General features: G+C 39.3%; 3 protein-coding genes across 4 annotated transcripts; 1 reads left to right on the forward strand and 2 right to left on the reverse strand.

Moving 5' to 3' along the window:
- Positions 1-1,536: 1,536 nt before the first annotated feature.
- LOC113039584 (inactive tyrosine-protein kinase PRAG1) lies at positions 1,537-6,361 on the forward strand. The gene is made up of 4 exons (XM_026197504.1): positions 1,537-2,576; positions 2,763-2,914; positions 3,309-3,805; positions 4,224-6,361. The coding sequence occupies exons 1-4, from the start codon at positions 2,497-2,499 to the stop codon at positions 5,292-5,294; spliced, it is 1,800 nt and encodes a 599-aa protein (XP_026053289.1). The 5' UTR covers positions 1,537-2,496; the 3' UTR covers positions 5,295-6,361.
- On the reverse strand, positions 6,032-9,568 carry LOC113039585 (ornithine decarboxylase antizyme 1). Its single transcript, XM_074559787.1, is given in 6 exon segments — positions 6,032-6,677; positions 6,759-6,844; positions 6,931-7,106; positions 7,380-7,466; positions 7,468-7,513; positions 9,385-9,568. Coding segments are annotated over 6 exon segments (645 nt in total). The 5' UTR covers positions 9,504-9,568; the 3' UTR covers positions 6,032-6,546.
- A 3,096-nt stretch (positions 9,569-12,664) lies between these two features.
- Positions 12,665-17,491, reverse strand: amh (anti-Mullerian hormone). 2 transcript variants are annotated; one of them, XM_026197510.1, is made up of 7 exons: positions 16,040-17,491; positions 14,633-14,944; positions 14,355-14,524; positions 14,020-14,131; positions 13,801-13,936; positions 13,219-13,649; positions 12,665-13,103 (listed from the first exon to the last, which is right to left on the reverse strand). In XM_026197510.1, exons 1-7 carry the CDS (start codon positions 16,146-16,148, stop codon positions 12,682-12,684), a joined length of 1,692 nt encoding a protein of 563 aa, XP_026053295.1. In that variant the 5' UTR covers positions 16,149-17,491; the 3' UTR covers positions 12,665-12,681. The 2 variants fall into 2 exon arrangements, with proteins under 2 accessions (XP_026053295.1, XP_026053294.1); XM_026197509.1 differs by having other exon boundaries at positions 14,355-14,527.
- Positions 17,492-17,981: the final 490 nt, after the last annotated feature.

A 17,981-nucleotide genomic window follows, 5' to 3' on the forward strand; every position in this document is an offset into this window, starting at 1 on the left:
AGTTTGAAGTTTGTCAGTATTGACTGACTATTACAAGGTTGAATACTATAGTAATTTATAGTAAATACTAAAGTGTTTTTGAACCATTCTATAGTAAAGTGTATAATTCTGTACATATTATAGTATTTTACAACACTTTGTTAATGAATGCTACAGCATACTGATAAACTGTAATAAATCCTGTAGTTTTAACTACAGTAAACTGTAGTGTTGTTGTAGTGTAATATACCCTATAGTTGTAGAAAACTTATTACAGTATTGGGGAAAGTAATTTTTTTATATTACTTTAGTTGTTATATTATTACAGCAGCTACCATATTACCACAACAAATTAAGTACTTTACTATAGTATGGTTCAAAAACACTATAGTATTTACTATAATTACTATATTATTTTTTCATTTGGGTGATGTAAATCTGTGGTAAAAAAAAAATAATTGTGCGTAGGAACCCCAGCACTCAGGACCACAGCTTGTGAAGTGTCTCTACTGAAAGCAGCATATGAGCTTAATGATGGTCCACTTCAGGGTCTCTTCAATGCGTGCTCTGTTATTGTCCCCTCCTCACCCTCACACTCTTTCCTCGTTTCTTTTTCATCTTGATGAGGGCTTCTTCCCCGCACTCATGTCTCAAATTAGAACTGCATGGGCAATTTATCTTTTGATCTGCACTTCATGAACACAATGGACTAGCAAGAAATGCACTCATTTTGCGCATCAGAACATAAAAATCCAATTTGGATTCTATTAGACTCTTTATGATGACAGCACGAGTAGGCTAATCTGCAAAAGTGGTCTTGCCAAAATAAAATGCATAAAACAACAAAGTTCTGGATGAATATTTAAGTTTCAATACATAAATTTCACTAAACCCAAGATTATATTATGATATTGCATGATAAAGTTGAGTGTACTGTAATTTATACTTTCTACACGTTCATAGCAACAACAACAAAAAAAAATCACCTTTTTACTTTACAAACTCCTGTTTAGCTCCTTAGGTTTAATCCTTTCATCAGCTGTTTGTTGTCTTATTGCAACTATAGTATTTCATAACTGTGTTCACCTTTTAAGGAAATTTATTAAATCTGTTTAGTCATAGGTCTTCTATGGGTGTTTTCAAGCACTCTAAAGCAGACTGAGCTATACATAATGATGACAAAAGACCCAAACAATAAGCCCTCTCTGACTCACTCTCATCCTTTAGCCAAAAGAGCTACATCCAGAGCCATCTGAAGAAGACAATACAGATTGTTCACAGAGCACAGTTCCAATGGAGGCTTTATATATTGAACTTTTTAAATTCAGTCTGACACCACTTTCACCACCTACAGATGTGTTTAATAATTTTACTATATTGTATTTTGGAAAGTAGACATATCACACCTAAACACAAAACGTTGTTTGAAATGCCAATATTTAATAATAATAGCATTAATACTAAAGGTCAGTATACTTGCACAGGATAAGCCCTTATGCAGTGCATATGGTGTAGTTACAGAATCTACCAACAGGGGGTAACAAGGGCCAGCCTGTACAAAATATGAAATTGCATATGACCCAACCACATTTCCCACGTCATCATTATTCACCAGTCCAAAGTAAAGAACAAATTTACTAAAAGTCTCACTTAAATTGATATACCTCTTGGCTCTACCTTCTGTGTTGATTTTTGGTTCCTCCTAAGGTTTTATTCTTAGATGTAGGAAGGATTTTGTTCCTGCTAGTGCCACTCTGTAAGGCTCAAATGGGATATTGTATATTGTTAAAAATCCTGTGTAAATGGTGCAGACAAATTAAACTGAATCATCTGAAACGCAATTGAATCAACTCTTAATTGGGTCCATTTGAGCCCCAACAAGGTCTCAAGTCGAGGTTGCTCTTTGTGTATAAAGAGACAACAGCCTCCCCTAGTGACTTGACAACGACAATGCTGGAAAAAAATCACATGGTAAGTCACTGGTATCTTGCAAATAGTTTATCTCCATCTAAACACTTTTCAAATCAGTTTGGCAAGGAGTTTGTGATTGGTGGAAATTAATTAATGTTATGTTCTGTAGAAAATATAGATATATAATATCAAAATTACCAAATGTTTGCCCAAATTTATGGAAACTCTTTATCTTGGTGAGCTGGGTCCTACCACATTAGTGCGAAAAATACCCTTAGGTTCATCTTTCAACACAATTTTTTCTCAGTAGATGAGCACAATGTACATAATCGTGTCACCCAATGACAGTAAGTACTAGTTCCTTATTTCATAATTTCCTTATTTGAAAGTACAGTGAACAGATGTGCACAAAATGCACTCTGCTTTTCCGCTACCAACCTCAGATGCTAGATATGCTGTCGCAATGTCTCAGACAGCCACAGAGAGAGAGAGTAAGTGAGGGAACTGCATGTCTGCTAATGTACTAGAAGAAAACTACAGGAACTGACAGTTGGAGGTGGGTGAACCATATTCACGGACGCTCACACTGTCACACGCTAAACTACAATGCATCAAGCAACAGACTATTCTCTCCTGGGAGCATCAGGAGGGACATCGCCACCTGCACTGCCCATCAAACAGCGCAGGTAAGAGGTGCTAGTGTTATGACTTGACAAACATGTGAGCTGTGTTACAGGAAACCTCATATCACGAAAGTTAACTCGTCGCTCAGTAATGTGAAATATCACGCAAGTGAGGCAAATCTGGCCTAGCAACTTCATAATGTTCTAACGTTCCTGGATTTTTGTAAATACGAATGTGCACATGTTTAGGAGCAGGTCCTCTTCAAGCTCCATCCAGGATCTAGAGCTGAAGTTGGGAGATCTACACTTGCCTGGACCACAGACTCCTGTGTCTCCATTTAGTGAAGTGTTCACTCCTACTTACTGTAATGCAGTCCACTGTCCAATACATCATCGCTACGGTGAGCATTGACATGTTTTTTAAGTATACAAAAAGGTTTTGAGGCAAGTAATAAGGATCTAACTAAAATGAGAACTGGATTCTGTAACTTTTCACATGCGTAGCCTTCCTCATTTCTTTTTATGTTCTTTTAGACTTTATTTATTGAATACAAAAGTATTACTGAGGGAAGTAACACCTGAAACCAATACAGCAAGCCACTAGACAGACAGCTAAACCACATGTAGTCTGTGTTTCATGGCAATGTGGGAACTGAGACCCTTCCCACTGAATTTCGTTTCATGGTTCCATAATACATGAGATGAAACAACATCTGAGCATGTATGTGTGCATGCATTAAGTGTATTTGTTGTGTCTTCCATTGCTAAATGTATTACCTATATCTTGACACTCAGAAAATCACCAGGTGAGATTCTTCTCAGACGAAACTCCTCCACCAGTGCCTAAAAAGAGTCTGACGAGAACCCGATCCCTCCCAGAGGAGACTCTGGACCCACCATACCGCGATCATACAAGAACCTGCAACTATGAAAATCCCCTATATATGATAACACCATTCCACAACGCTCCTGCACTACAAGAGGAAGAGGTACAAGAGGAGAAATATCAGGGTCTGTCCTTTGATACACCAGATGAGCACCTCCAAAATGTCTTCAGAAGCTTCCAGAGATATGAGGAAGTTTCCATGGGCATCCAAGAGTGTTATCTCCAGTTTCTCAAGAACTTTTTGCAGAACATTGAATCGAGCATTTTCCTTAATGAACAGGAAATGGAGATGGTAAAGACTTCTGAGCCTAATGACTTTATTTTGTATGAGCGGCAGTGGACTGAGAAGGATGGTTTCTACTTGGTGCATTGTCTAAAGATTCCCGGGAGACTGTTTTCAGCAAAGGTAAGAACATCAACAGTATAATAACATAAGACACCACACCAATCTGAATCTAGTAAGTAACTGTAGCACTCTGAATTTGTTTGTGTATATGTGGGCGATAATGCACAAGGGTTTTCAATCCAAAGCTGTAAGTAGGCCATCGATGCTTCCCAGGCAGAGCCCCTAAACCACAAGCAGAATGCACACCCTTATAAGGCAGCCCTTTCTTGCAGTAGAAACCCTCAAAAAACCCACACTTCCTTCATCATGCCAGGTGTCGAGCAACAACATCGACAGTTTGACATGTGCTACCAAGACTTTAGAGCATGTTTTGAATGCAAGAGTTTTCTGGTAAAGGACTAGGAGAACTCAAAGAATCCTAAATGTTGAATGTTACTTATGTGTGAAAACTCAAAATGACTCCTAAATATTTCGTCAGGTTCACAGAGGAGATCCAGTATCAGACTGCACCATGTCCATGCCACATCCTAACACTGAGCAAGGTTTGGTCCATTTTTCACAGTGCACAGCTACGGATCAAACCTCCACCTCACAGCATGCTCAGACCACTCCAGAGACTTTACACGTGGACACCGATAAAGTATGCCAACAGCGAACAGTTTCTGATCTTCTGGAGAAAGGTGTTAGTGTGACTGTGCTAAGAGACTTTCCATTGGGAACTCTGAAGGACTTTGTTGAGGAAGGACACTCTTTGCACTCCACCCTTCCTGAGGTTTATGAGAGGAGGCTTTGTCTTCTTGCCCTCCAGTTGGTGCTAGGACTACAGCAAATGGGACGTTTAAAAGTCATTTACAGGCAAATTAATCCACAGAGTGTGACATTAGCGTGGCCTAGTATGTGCAAAGAGGCTGACTCTAATGATTACCCTAGTGAGATGAAAAGGGGAAGCATGAATGTAGACACTTTTACAGGCATACCCATAATCACAGTGTCCAAAGAGCACACAGACAACGTAAGGACGAAAAGTGAGATTTGTCAAACCCTATGGGAGAAGTGGGGCACACCTCGTTTGGTCCTGAAGAGTCATTTTGAGGATGAGGATCTGCAAGAAGCAAAATCCCAAGAGTTCCAGTTGGGGACTTTGCTGAGGTACTGCCTACATCTTAGTGACAGTTGCTCATCTGTGTGGAAGGTGCCTCGAGGAACTCCATACACTCCAGGCTTGCTGTGGCTGGTCACCCAGCTTACATCTGAGAAACCTGGGCTACTGATAGCCGATGTGACGGGTGTCCTCCAGGCCCTGCTTTGGGGTCCTCGACAGGGTCTCTTTCAGCAGAACCAAATGGAGAATTCTGTGTTTTCTAATTGGCTACTACTTAAGCGTTCTCTTTTGGTTCTCAAGCTTGCCGAAAAAGGACTCTTTCAGGATCAGTCTGGCTTGGACTGGGAAGACTATCTCTGTCTGCAATATCTATCCCTTACTGACCCAGAGACTATGCGTACCATAACTGAACGAATGGGCCTTCATGATTTTGTTACAACTGCTTAACATATAAAAATGTAAATAGTAAGGACAGCAATTGTGAGTTGGTGAGCCTCAGATGTAACTAATCTATACTTTGTAATATCACTGATATGATGTAAAAGAACAGTTTTACAATCTGAAGAACAGATCACCTTTTCCCATATTTGTAAAGTCATATTCATGAGATTCTGTATACTTCAGAAGCCCTGCAAAACACACAGAAAAATCTAGATATTGTGGCCAAAAATTAAGAATTGGTGCCATATTTTATTAAATTGGGGCCAAATTTGAGTTAGTGTCCTCACATTTTATTTTTGGGGGGGGGGGGGGTAAATTGTTACGATGTTGTACTAACTTGACTTCGCTTAGGTACATCATTGCCACAATATAAAGGAACTTTTTTTTTCCTTTGTCATGTACGAGGCCTATACATACGAAACCACTCCCCCCCCAATTCTTCTTGCTACAGAAGAAACATGCAAAACACTTTTTTCTGCTTTATCATAGTCAGAGGGATCAAGTTACTCTGATTTACAGTACAGGCTGATGGCAATAAACCATGTATTGCAAAATCAGCTTATTGTTGGACCTTGACCTTGTGGCATTTACTTAACAATTCCAGGGAAAAAAAAAAGTGCAATATGAAACATTCAACAGGGTTAAGTGCACAATAAAGCCTTCTGAAAACCACTAAAACAAGTCATAATAAATTTACATTATGCTTAAGAAAATGAAAAGGTAGTAAAACGAAGGTAGTTATGTAAGGTGAGCCTTTTTATTCTGCACACTGTCAAACATGCGGACAGATCCTATTGGAGTCATAACTAAACTCCAATTCATGCACACAAGAAAACATCTTTAAGACACTGGTAAAAAGACAATTAACATCAGCAATGAAAACCACGATTCTACAAACACTGTTGCTTGAAGGATCTTAACCATAAATATTATGCACTAAAGGATCAGTGTGGGAATGGTGAAGGGGAAATCAGCAAAGAATCAAATTGCATTGAAAGTTAAGCCCAGTGGTAATGTCTTAAACCAATGGTCACAAATTTGGTTAACACTAGTGCAAAAAACGACTGAAGAGAAAAAAGAAAAAATAGGATTAGGAAACTTAGGAAAACCCTGCACAACCCTTACAAGAACTACAGCGTAGTAATGAACAGGAAAAACAAAACTACTCAGATTGACATTCTTACTATGTTCTTTTAATGGTGACCATGTTGAGTGAGATACAGCATAGTAATTAGAAGCAAGAGGTGATTGGTAAGCTTTATTCGTCACTATCGGAGTCTCTTTCGATGCTGTAAGCCATGAAGAAAGCGTCGGGGCGGGTTGGGACGAGGGGATGACCCGGTCTCACAATCTCAAAGCCCATGAAACTGAACGTCCGCAGCAGCGATGCTAGAGACAGAAGTGCAAAGGAAGTTAAAAATAGGGTTCATTAAGAAAGGGGCAAGAATACAGGAAGAGAAAAAGGCTTACCCCTGTCATCTCGGCTCTTATGGAAGCAGATGAAAACGTGATCAACCTGTAACTTCTCCTCTGCAAACTCCAGCAAGAGTGAAAAACTGATGCGAAAAAAAACAAAAGATGGGACAGTTTAAGCCACACGTTTTCTGTAGGATTAAAAAATAAAAATAAGTGTTTGACTAACCTGTCTTTGCTCCCTTCTGGGAGGACACCAGTGGGGATTTCGATGTAAAGGTTTGCCCCCTTCAGTGCTCCTCTCCAAACTAAGTGCTTGCTCACAGAGCAGCGTCGCTCAAAGAGCAAAAAACGTACGCGGCTGTTCAACTGCGGGGCTTCCTCAAGAACCAGTAACCGAGCATCCTTTAAAAACAGTTATATGCATACATGTAGTCAGGGACAATAACTACAGCACAGCCATTTAAATCAGTAACATGAGAAATCAGGCGAGGGGAAATGTCCGTCAATTCCCAAAGGTGATTAGATTAATATGCAGATAAGATATGACCCTTGAACAGAGAGATAACTAAAGAGCAAACATCATGCATACATTCTCCTTTAATCTAAATTAATGTTCTTTATTCACAAATATATTTTCATGTGATGTGAAGCATGAACCAAACCCTTTATACTCACAGAATAGAATAACTTAGCTGAAAGACCGTGATCCCGCTGATCATTCCCTCGCCCACCTGGGATCTTCAGGGGTGGGTGAGGGACATCAGGAACACCACAGAGGCCCCGGACACGGGTTACTGCAGCGAAGGGGACTGTAACCAGAACACAATGCATTTAATACTCCGACAGGATTACATCAACACAATGTCTGGATTTAAAAATAAAAAAAAAATAAATAAAAAACACAACCTTACTCACTGAATTCTAGTAGCTCAACTAGTAAATAAAATTACACCAATGCTAAAATGTTTAGCACATTGGGAACATCAAACGCAATTATTTTCTGCTATACATAATACATGAAAGATTATGGGAATATGCAGAAAACCTGGCTAAGTCTTTTCAGTGCGTTTAGTAGTAGTTTTAGTTAATTAGTCCAGTCTGAGATTTGAGTGAAAAACTCCTGGTCTAAGCAAGATCATGAGAGTTTTAATTATAAAATGGTGCTTCTGCCAATAAGATCACAGGCCAAATTGGGCATATGCAAATCTTTAACCTGAACAAAAATGCATGCATCTTGTAAACCAGCGCAACCTCATTTCACTTCAGCAAAGCAACTTTCAGGTGTCCTGTTGAAAGCAGCCTAACCCCTGAAGTCAGACTACTTTGCCTCCCCATTCACAAGGGACACCGCGAGCCTGTTACAGAGGCTGGGATCACACTGGAGGAGAGGAACCGTAGTTACACAACACCCTGCAGTGGCTGAATGAACACCGACATCATTCAAACCCGATGAGTACAAGGGGTTACTGCAACACCAGAAAGACTCGGATGAAGGCATAGGCAAAATAAAGGAAGCTTAAAACACCCACCCATATTTTTAGGGCTGGATTTGAGACACCTCACTGCATGAAAGACAAAAATGAATAATCTAGTGGACTACTTCCTCCCAAAGAGGAGAGGTAACTGGTGTTACAACAACACAGACAAGTTGAAACATGACTACATCTAAAAATCACATGCACTAACCAATATTTCCCTTTTTAACCGGCTATTCTTTGAGGAGAGTGGTTCAAGATAACACCCAAAATGGAGTTCTCTCGGATTACATTGGTTGATTGAGCAGTTAATTTCTCATTCGACGATACAGATACAATTAAGAAAGTATAGCTTAAACCCAACACAATCATCATGGTATGTAAATGTAATGTACTCCATGCGGTTCAGCAACGACGCGTGATAGAGGAACAAACAAGAGGGGGATGGGCGAGGCGACGTTTAGCCATTAGCACATTACAATTCTTAAACTACACACCGGGTTTAATGGCCATTTAGCGGGAAATTAATCATTTATATAACGGTATATTATTCATACTCAACGTAGGATTCGGGTTATAACAGTGACATAAGGGTAATATACAATAAACGTTAAGCATTAAACGTTAGCCACCTCGCGAACACAACGTCAGTCACTTGCGGAGCTGAGCGTCACCTGAATAAACATGCCGAGCTGTTGTAAAACTATTAAATAATATCATAATGAATAACACCATGTTATGATGGTGCATAATGAAGTTTAAATCCGCTCATATTAGCTCAAAAGCCGAACTGAAATCATAGAGATTCCTAAATCATTTAAACAGACAATGGCAGTAACGACAGTTTGAAGTACGTTAGAGTTTGTGGTTTGGAAGCTTCTAGACGGAAAGATAAGCGAACTCGACAAAACTTGTTACCTGGCAACAGACCTGTCAATCATTCTAATCCTTGACTGATTGACAACATAACCACCTAACGTTAAACAGACTTGTTTAAGACAATCCACTCAGAAATACCTTTATTGAAGGAATTTTGATAGGAGGGTGGACTTACGGTAGATCTAATTTCGAAAGCTAGAAACATTAGATCGAATATACATTACGTTGTATTTCGTCATACAATTCACGTTATAGCTCGTTAGGCTGTACAGCGCAAACAAGGCCGCGCGTGAGCTATTTAACGTTACGTAAAAGTCCCACATTACCTGTCACTCTCGGGTTTATTACGAGTCATTTCGATCACTGGCATCTTGGATATATTACTCTCTTTTTCTCTGACAAAACAGTGGCTATTCAGGATCGTCTGGAGGTTGGATTTAACCATCCGGCCAACGTCAAAACCCTACTCTTCTCCGTCCGCGCGCCGTATGAAAGTGTTGAATGCTGTAGGCCCGCAGTATTTATACTCTGAAACACGAGTGGGCGTTGCTTCCGCTTTACGTCATGTGCTTTCGCAAACAAATAAGCCCCGAGTGGAAATAAACCAATTAAAATTTATCAGTCACACATTTCGTAATGATAAGACTAACTTTGGTTTATGAATGCATATTTGTGCTGCACGCAAAAAAAAAAAAAAAAAAAACTAACACAAAATCTGTTAATAATTAATTATACTTCTCATTGTTACAGTATCATAAGCAGTGCAAGCATGATGTAGGCTACTATATCTAAGATTCATTATAATTAACTTTTTTTAATTATTAACTTAAAAAAATACAAAATTAACTGGAAAACATCTAAAAAATGTCTACTTTGTATCTAAATGAACACAGGCTAATACCAACACTGAATTCAAGATTGCAAATCGGTCATGGAAAATCAGAAGTGCTTGTATTTTTAATAATAAAGTCGCAGCTGTTGCTGTCCATCAGGGCTCTGAAGAACTTGACACTCCTCCCTACACAGTTTTTTCCTGTCCACTCCGGCTTTGCCTGGTAAGAAATCCTCGTTTAACTACTAACTATCACTAATGCAGTTGTTTTTGCTTGTTTATTAATCAGAATTATATGCATTACATTAATCAGCACTATTACTCAGTAGTCAGCTCTCGTAATTGTAAATCGTTTTAAGTTAGCATTTCAACGTTAGCCACCTCGAGAACATCACCTGAGCTGTGCGACACCATACATAAATGCATCAGACTCGTGTGAATCTGTAAAATAAGATCATATAATAAATAACAACATGTTATAAGGGTATATTTAAGTTAAAAATGCCCTTTAAAATTACAAATTTTATATATTTTACAAGATATTTACGTTGTTTTAATTCCACAGAATCTTCCAGAAAGGATCATCAGAACAAGTATGTATCTCTGACCCTTGATTTACATATACAACACTTTAAGTTAAATTACTGTATATGTCATAATTAGATTGAATTTCTGAGTTTCTCAACTATCTCTATTCAACAGTGAAGTATCGGCGCATATTTCCAGTGGAATCCTTGTCTAAGGTGGAAAATCCATGGAAGGGTATTACTCTGAATCGCTGTATATTAGTGGCTATGGTCGTTGTGGTGGTCAGCTCAGCGGTTGAGATAGTACAAGGTGAATTCTTGAATGTGAGTTATGAAGTAAATATGTGTGCATGCAAACATATGCATGCAAAAGTTACACTATCAAAGTCCAGAAAAGTATGAAAGACGTCTCATCAGAATTATCCATCTACCATCAGTAGTTTTACTGTTATGAAGCGATATTGATAATTGTTGTATACGAAGAATAAATCTTGTGGCGCGGATGACTCAGAAGAGTGTATGTGGAGAGAAACAGAGGAGAGGAATTGTCAAATAAAGCCGTTATTTTTGTTTTTGATCTTAAAATATGTCAGTGCCCTTATTTTGTCTCAAGATGCACACCAGGAATGTTTTTTTTTTTTTTTTTTAAATTACTTCTAAGTCCTAATTGAACTACAGTCTAATACAAGCTTAGTCTAAGCCCTGTCTGTGAAACCTGGCCTTAGAGTCCTAAATTTAGGATTGACATGCCCATTATTTTTAAGATCTTCTCCTAAATTGGCGAGTTATGAGCTACTTTTAGCCCTAAGATGTTTTGTGAATACGGACCCAGAAGTTTTGGGTCATTTAAAATGTATTTAGCAAGGACACATTAAATTGATCAAAACTGCCACAACTGTTTTAACAGAGACAATAGAGCCATACTTTGAAGCAACGGAAGAAGAAGCTGAATCAGAGCTTCAGGCTGGTGACGGAGAGGTAAGGCTTATTTCAATCTGCTTGAACAGTTTTTGGCTAGTTTGTTGTTTCTGAATTGTCTGTTTTTGCTGTAGTCTGATTCATGGTGGGACACCTTTGCTTTTTGGAACTGGGGATCTGAGGATAAACTGGAAGAATTTAAAAAGAAAAGAGCAGCAAGGCCTAAGCAGGATGGAGAGAAAGTTGGACCACGCAAGATCCGTAACAAAGAAATGGCTAAAGGATTTCTCAAGGAGAGGGAATAGTCTGGGAGGGAATATTCCTGAAACAGTTCAGATGAAATATGTATACAATACCAGTCAAAAAAATCAGTAATATTCTAAATATTTATTCTAAAATTTGCTCCTTTTATTTTAATAAAATACAATGTACTTTATTCCTGTGATCGCAGCTGAACTTTTCAGTCTTCAGCATCATATGATCTTTCAGAAATCATTACATAATAATTGCCAAAATTTCTTTGTCTGTGTGCTGTTCAGTATTTTTGTGGAAACTGATATACTACCATTTAAATTTAAAAAGAAAAACTTAAAATAAATTATTGCTATTACTCAGCAAGGAAACAAAGGAATTTATTTTACAAAAGTTTTTTTTTTTTAGTTTTTTTGTCAAATAAATACTGTTCATTGACCTTGATATTTATCAAAGAATACTGAATAAAATGTATCCGTTTCTACAAAAATATTAACCAAAACTCTTTTCTTCATTTTCAATAATGAGAACCATTAATGACAATTGAGCACCAAATCAGCAAAGTAGAAGACTTCAAAAACGTTTTAAAATATTATTTTTTCCAAATATATATATATATATATATATATATATATATACATACACACACACACATATAAAAATCTTCATCTGAAATGTTTCATATAAACCTAAAACCACCTGTAACATTTTGAGAGAATTATGCAGGAATTGTAGTGAATAGACAGAGAAAATATGCTTTTTGAATATTAACTTTATTCTAAAACAGCCAAATATTTTAATGCTCTCAGCAATGATGCAAATCTATGGTAACAGGACAGCTCATTATTTCATACAGCTAAAGTTGGCTAAAATATTGTTTATATCACTGACTATGGAAAACGTCCCCCTAATTATACCTAATTTACACTTCAAATGACATTTTAAGTTGCATGTTTGCATAATGTACTAGGTCAGTTGAAGAAAACCTAGAGCTTTGTGTATTAACAAGCAAAAATAAATGCAGATGTTTGAGGTTTTATTCATGTTGCTATATACGCATGCATAAGTGCATTTCAAAGGGCAAAAGGAGGACGTCAGCGACATTCACACTTGGTCGCTACCACATTGGTCTTGAAGGAGATATTAGTGCCCTCGCTCTCGAGCTCGATCACACACAGGTCATCAAATTCCACCGGTACGCAGCAGAGAGAGCGATTGACGGGATGGCCGCTCTGAATATGGCTGTTCAGGAGGATGGCGTGATTGTTGCCGCTGCTCAGGGGGAATCCACACTCTCCCTCACAGTTGTTGATGTTGACTTTAGACGGCTCAAGAAAGAACTTTCTCAAGGACACGGACAAGCTCTGAAGCCGACACTGACTGGGCACTGATGGGCCATCTTCATCCGCTCTGACTGCTCTCTGAGCTCTTTCCACCTCCCAGGTACTGAGTACCAACTGCAGGGCCTTCAACAGCAAAACGGATCGGTACTGGGCCCGTTTTTGTTCCTTAGCAACTATAAATGAATCATAGTTTAAATGAATTTTAGTAACTCAATGGGAACATATAGAGCTGAGAATATTGATGCTTAAAAATCTTTTGACAGATAGTATATATATGGAAATGCTCACCTGCTTCCTCGTCCTCTCCTTTCGGAGAAAGAGCACTTAGTTCGCTCAGTTTCTGAAGCCTGTCAATCATGTTTTGCCCCACCTCCTGCTGTTTCACCTGAGCCATGGCTTCATCCAGTCTCATTTGCAGCACAGACAGCAGAGGAGAATCTAGTGTCACCTCCACTCTGTGAGTCTGCAGGCCTTGCTGCCTCTCAGGGAATACAAATACAGTCGGCGTGGAGGAATTCACCAGTCCTGATAGCAGGGACTCTGTGGATGACGCTCCGAGGCTGAGAGGTGGAAGGGAATGCAGCGCTTCCAAAGAGACGATTTTTGCACCTTCCTGAGATGTCGGCCCCTCTTTCTGAGGAAGGACGTCACTCAAGAACTTCTGCAGCTCGCAGAGGAAAAGATAAGTCCTGGATGGGAGTTTCTCATCCAGTGGATTTCTGAAGAAAAAGAAAAACATTGGCAATGTTCTGAATGGAATATTAGCTTAGGGAATACTGTGTAGCATATGTGTCAGCATTGTGATATACAGCACTCCACACAATTTGATTAAATTGAGCAGTTTAAACCTTTAGCAAGTGAATAATTTACCCCTGAAATTGTAAGTGCGGTGTCCTTTGCTCGTCACGGTCAGAGAGGAAAACTAAAACCGGCTTCATTGACATATTGCTGCCATCTACCTTTCTCATCAACACGTCCCGAAGCTCAGACACACTGGGTTTTGGCTCTGAGAAGTAACAGAAAGAGTTCAAATGTACAGTGTGGAAGGCTTCTTAAGAGAAGGCTGTTTTTGAAGGGAAAAGGTCTCACGGTTTTCATCTTTCCAGGTCTCAATTGTTACACTTAGCTTAAGGTGAGCGTGGGCATGGCTTTGTCCTGCTTTAAGGACCAGGAAACGTGTAGCTTCAGAAATGCAAACCCTCTGAAAGGCAGAAAGCATAGGAATGCTGAGGGCATACATTATTATAAGGAGTATTAAGGGAAGATAATGTTTACCCAGTTGAGGAAGACTATGAAATGTACGTAGTCACTACACGCCTGCTTTCATATACCAGCAATATGACATTTCACTCCATTTCATGGTCTTTCTCTACCACAACAGTCAAAAAGTGTCAAAAATATGAAATCATTATCATGCAGCTAACCTGTGTATTTGGATGGATGGAATGACTGTTGAATTTCACTCTCAAACCATCTCCTTTAATGGAATCGACACTGAACAGGAGCGTCACAGAGGCTGGGCTGCTCGGCTGAGGATGCCTTGGGAACGTGAGGGTTAAAGTCATCTCTCCTTCCTTCTCGGCATCCCAAATATCTACTAAAAAAATTAACCACAACTCATCTAATGGTGTTCACTAGTCGACAAGAATGAATATCCAGCTTAAACAGGGGTTTAGCTGGAAATAAAATTACTGGGATTTACCTTTTTTGGCATGTACACCCTTGAGGCCACTTCGTTTTTGGTCCAAAGTCGGTACTAGGTGTGAAATCTGCAAACCTGAAGTTCCAGATGAACATATTCCGAACTGCTGGTGATCCATCCTCTCCAGTTCACTTTCCCTGTTCAGGGCTGACAGGAAGTCATCCATGGCATGACTGTGAGCTTGTTGCTCTTCATCACATGGCACGTTTTCAATGGAATGTGTTGAATAAGCTGACGGACCAATCAGCCGTTCGCTGGCACTGCGGGGTACGCGTACCATATCTGCAACTTCCTGCTCATCTCCATTCCATCCTGTTGGTCAGTCAGATATACATTCAAGGGCAGAACATGTCACTTAAAGCAGTGGTTCTCAAACCGGTCCTGGGGACCCCTGATCACTGCACATTTTGGATGTCTTCCTCGTTGGTCACACCCAATTCAAATTTTACAGATGAGTTACTCCCCTGCAGAGTTTAGCTCTAGCCCCAGTTAAACACCTGAACCAGCTAATCAAGGACTTCCAGTCAAATATGTTGGATCTAATCTCTACCGGAAAGTGGCAGTCCTAGACCACTAGTGGACACCCCTGCCTTTACTTGTTCCCAAAAGTTATCAAATGGTTCCTTCACCCCTGCAACCACTTCAGGGAACTATTTTCAAGAAATGTAATCAAGAAAACAAACTTGTGCACTGCAAGTTAAAAGCTATTGCTTAAGCACGTTAATTGGTCTGTGAAATGTAAAAAGGCAATCAGTTCAATTAAAGGCATAGTTCACCTAACATTGAAAATTCTATCATAAATTACTCACCCTCATATTGTTCCAAACCCATAAGATCATTCATTTTCTGAACACAAATTAAGATTCGTTTTCTAACACTCCACAGACAGCAACGTAAATACCACGTCCAATGAGCAGAAAGTTAGTAAAGACATTGTTAAAATAGTCCATGTGCCATCAGTGGTTTAACATTTATTTTATGAAGCAACAGCAAAAAATAACTTTATTCAACAATTTCTTCTCTTTTGTGTCAGACTTCAATGCACATTCACAACAGTACCTGGATGCGTGCGCGTGCATTCATCTGTTTGCAAACACATGTGAAAACACCAGTTCTTGCGTCAGCAGCATCACATGCATGCATCGTGGTACTATCGTGAGCTCACGTCTAAGTCGGATTCGGAAGAGACGATTTATTGATTAAAGTCATTTTTTGTTTTCTTTTTGCACAAAGTATTCTCGTAGCTTTATAAAATTACGGTTGAACTACTGATGTCACATTAACTTTTAACAATGACCACACTACCTTTCTGGGCCTTGAATCTGTCAGTTGTGTTGCTGTGAACCATCTGTTTAATGCATCAATGTACCTCAAGACACAGATTCGGGACAAATGGAAAAGACTGACCTGATAGTCGGGTAACCTTTGAGCTGTTATCCTGCTCTGTGTGTTCTACACTGGCACATGATCCAGTCGCCACAATCAGCAACAGCCAAAATCCTGCGTGGAAGAGCATCTTCCGATTCAATCACAGAGAAATCCAGCACTTGTTTTAGGGTGGGTTACCAGCGGGGATGTGTTTTATATACACCCCATTCCTGTGCTCCTGAGTGGAGCCAGCCCGCCAAGAAAGCTCGTCCTTGGAGTAACAGTGGGTATTTGAAGCATGCAGTGGATGTGTGAATTTCGAGAGATAGTGACCTGACATCACATGCCTTGGAGCTTTGATAAGGTGAGGAGGAACTCTTACAGACAATGGATTACTTTGTAGACCCCAGAAACACGGATGTAGTATCGAATAATAGTTTGGTCCTCCTTGGTGGCAAACTGAAACAAAGTTCTATTTTTAAATTTCTTCCTTTCATTCCCATGGGACGCAGTTAAGACTTTTACGAGTGTCCTCATCTCTTGGGGTACATTTTTGTTATCCTCATTGTAATTTCCTATATTTTGCTCTCGACTTCATTAAACATTGCATGGTAACAGGACATATCTGGGTCAGTAACTGAAAGGGTGTAGGTTCAAACCCTGAAAGGAGTTGATCAAAAAACAATGAACAGGGGCACCGTTGTATCTAAATGGCAAACCTTTGAACTGAAAAACTTTAAGACAATCTCAATGGCTTTTCAAAGTTGCAAGATATTCTGCAAAACATGGGTTACCATTTAGACAAGACAGCGCCATGACACCTGCAGCTTTTAGTTTTTATCTATTTCGAGCAACCCAAGTTTAAGTGCCTTACTGGGCATGATATTGACAGATCGCTAATATGCAAGGGTGATTACAACACTCAAGAGCCGTAGTTCTCAAGGGGACTAAGGTCCAAATACGCCTGCACCATTTCCCAATTGCCCTAACATTTGCCTATCTCTGGCATATTTTATGACAAAGGTAAAAAGCCCTAAAATGAAAAGTGCTAAAGGTTGACTTGGGTGAATTGCTGACTGTCAAAGGAACAGCAACAATTATCCTTTCATTACTCCTAGCCCTGATCTCTGGAAGGCATACAGCTGCACTTGTTTTCCAGACTTTCAAGGTCCTTCTAGCGCTGGTGTGCTAGATGTTTGACCAGTCCCAAAAGATAAGGCAGGTATCTTTTAGCCAAAAGAACAGGAACAAATCACGGAGGACAAAATGCTAGATTGTTTGCCATATCTGGGATTCCTGATGAAAGGGGAAAGGGGTATTTCTTGAATGCTTACACGCTTGATGTTGTTGCAAGGGAATGGTCTTCATTGCATGTCAAGGACTTTTCAAATTTCATTCTGTTATCGTGATTCATCAGCAGGTCCCAGGGAATGTGGCCACAGTATAGTGACCTTCACAAAAGCCTCAGATCATTTTTAAATTGGGTTGCAATTGTTTCATTTCTAAATGGGTGTTATTACCTTTCCCAGATGGACATTCATCTTTGTACATCATACTAGTAAGGCAATAAGAATAAATAAAGAAATCAAACTGAGCTTTCATTAGAAACACTTTATTAACAAAAAGCTGAGATTTAAAAACTTCAACTGAATTAGGCTGTCATTACGTTAAAAGCACCAAACAGTGTCACAAATATGACGACTCTTAGGAGTTTGCTGTTGTTGCACAATTATCCTGTGACGTTTGATTTCTGAACCATGAAAAAGCAGAACAATGTGATGAACTGAAATTGGGAATGCATGTATTACAAATAACAACTTTAAGGGGTCAAGTTACAACAGACAAAATAGTATATGCCGTTCAGTGGAAATTTCTATCACAAGTAAATAATGCACAGTAAAGCAATTTCATTCTCATTTATATCTGTCATCTAGGAAGACAGCCAAGGTTTCCAACATTCCCTTTCATTTTATGCAAAACT

The sequence above is a fragment of the Carassius auratus genome, chromosome 22 (genome assembly GCF_003368295.1).
Source record: "Carassius auratus strain Wakin chromosome 22, ASM336829v1, whole genome shotgun sequence".
NCBI lineage: Eukaryota > Metazoa > Chordata > Actinopteri > Cypriniformes > Cyprinidae > Carassius > Carassius auratus.

Bases quoted from the DNA above. Each gene is read 5' to 3' on its own strand.
- amh (XM_026197509.1), bottom strand. From the start codon at position 16,148: ATGCTCTTCCACGCAGGATTTTGGCTGTTGCTGATTGTGGCGACTGGA. The intron at 14,132-14,354 runs GTTAGCTGCATG...TCTGCCTTTCAG, and splicing joins CCATCCATCCAAATACACAG to AGGGTTTGCATTTCTGAAGC. The intron at 13,104-13,218 runs GTGAGCATTTCC...ATTCATTTATAG, and splicing joins AGGAGAGGACGAGGAAGCAG to TTGCTAAGGAACAAAAACGG.
- LOC113039584 (XM_026197504.1), top strand. From the start codon at position 2,497: ATGCATCAAGCAACAGACTATTCTCTCCTGGGAGCATCAGGAGGGACA. The intron at 2,577-2,762 runs GTAAGAGGTGCT...GCACATGTTTAG, and splicing joins CTGCCCATCAAACAGCGCAG to GAGCAGGTCCTCTTCAAGCT. The intron at 2,915-3,308 runs GTGAGCATTGAC...CTTGACACTCAG, and splicing joins TCCAATACATCATCGCTACG to AAAATCACCAGGTGAGATTC.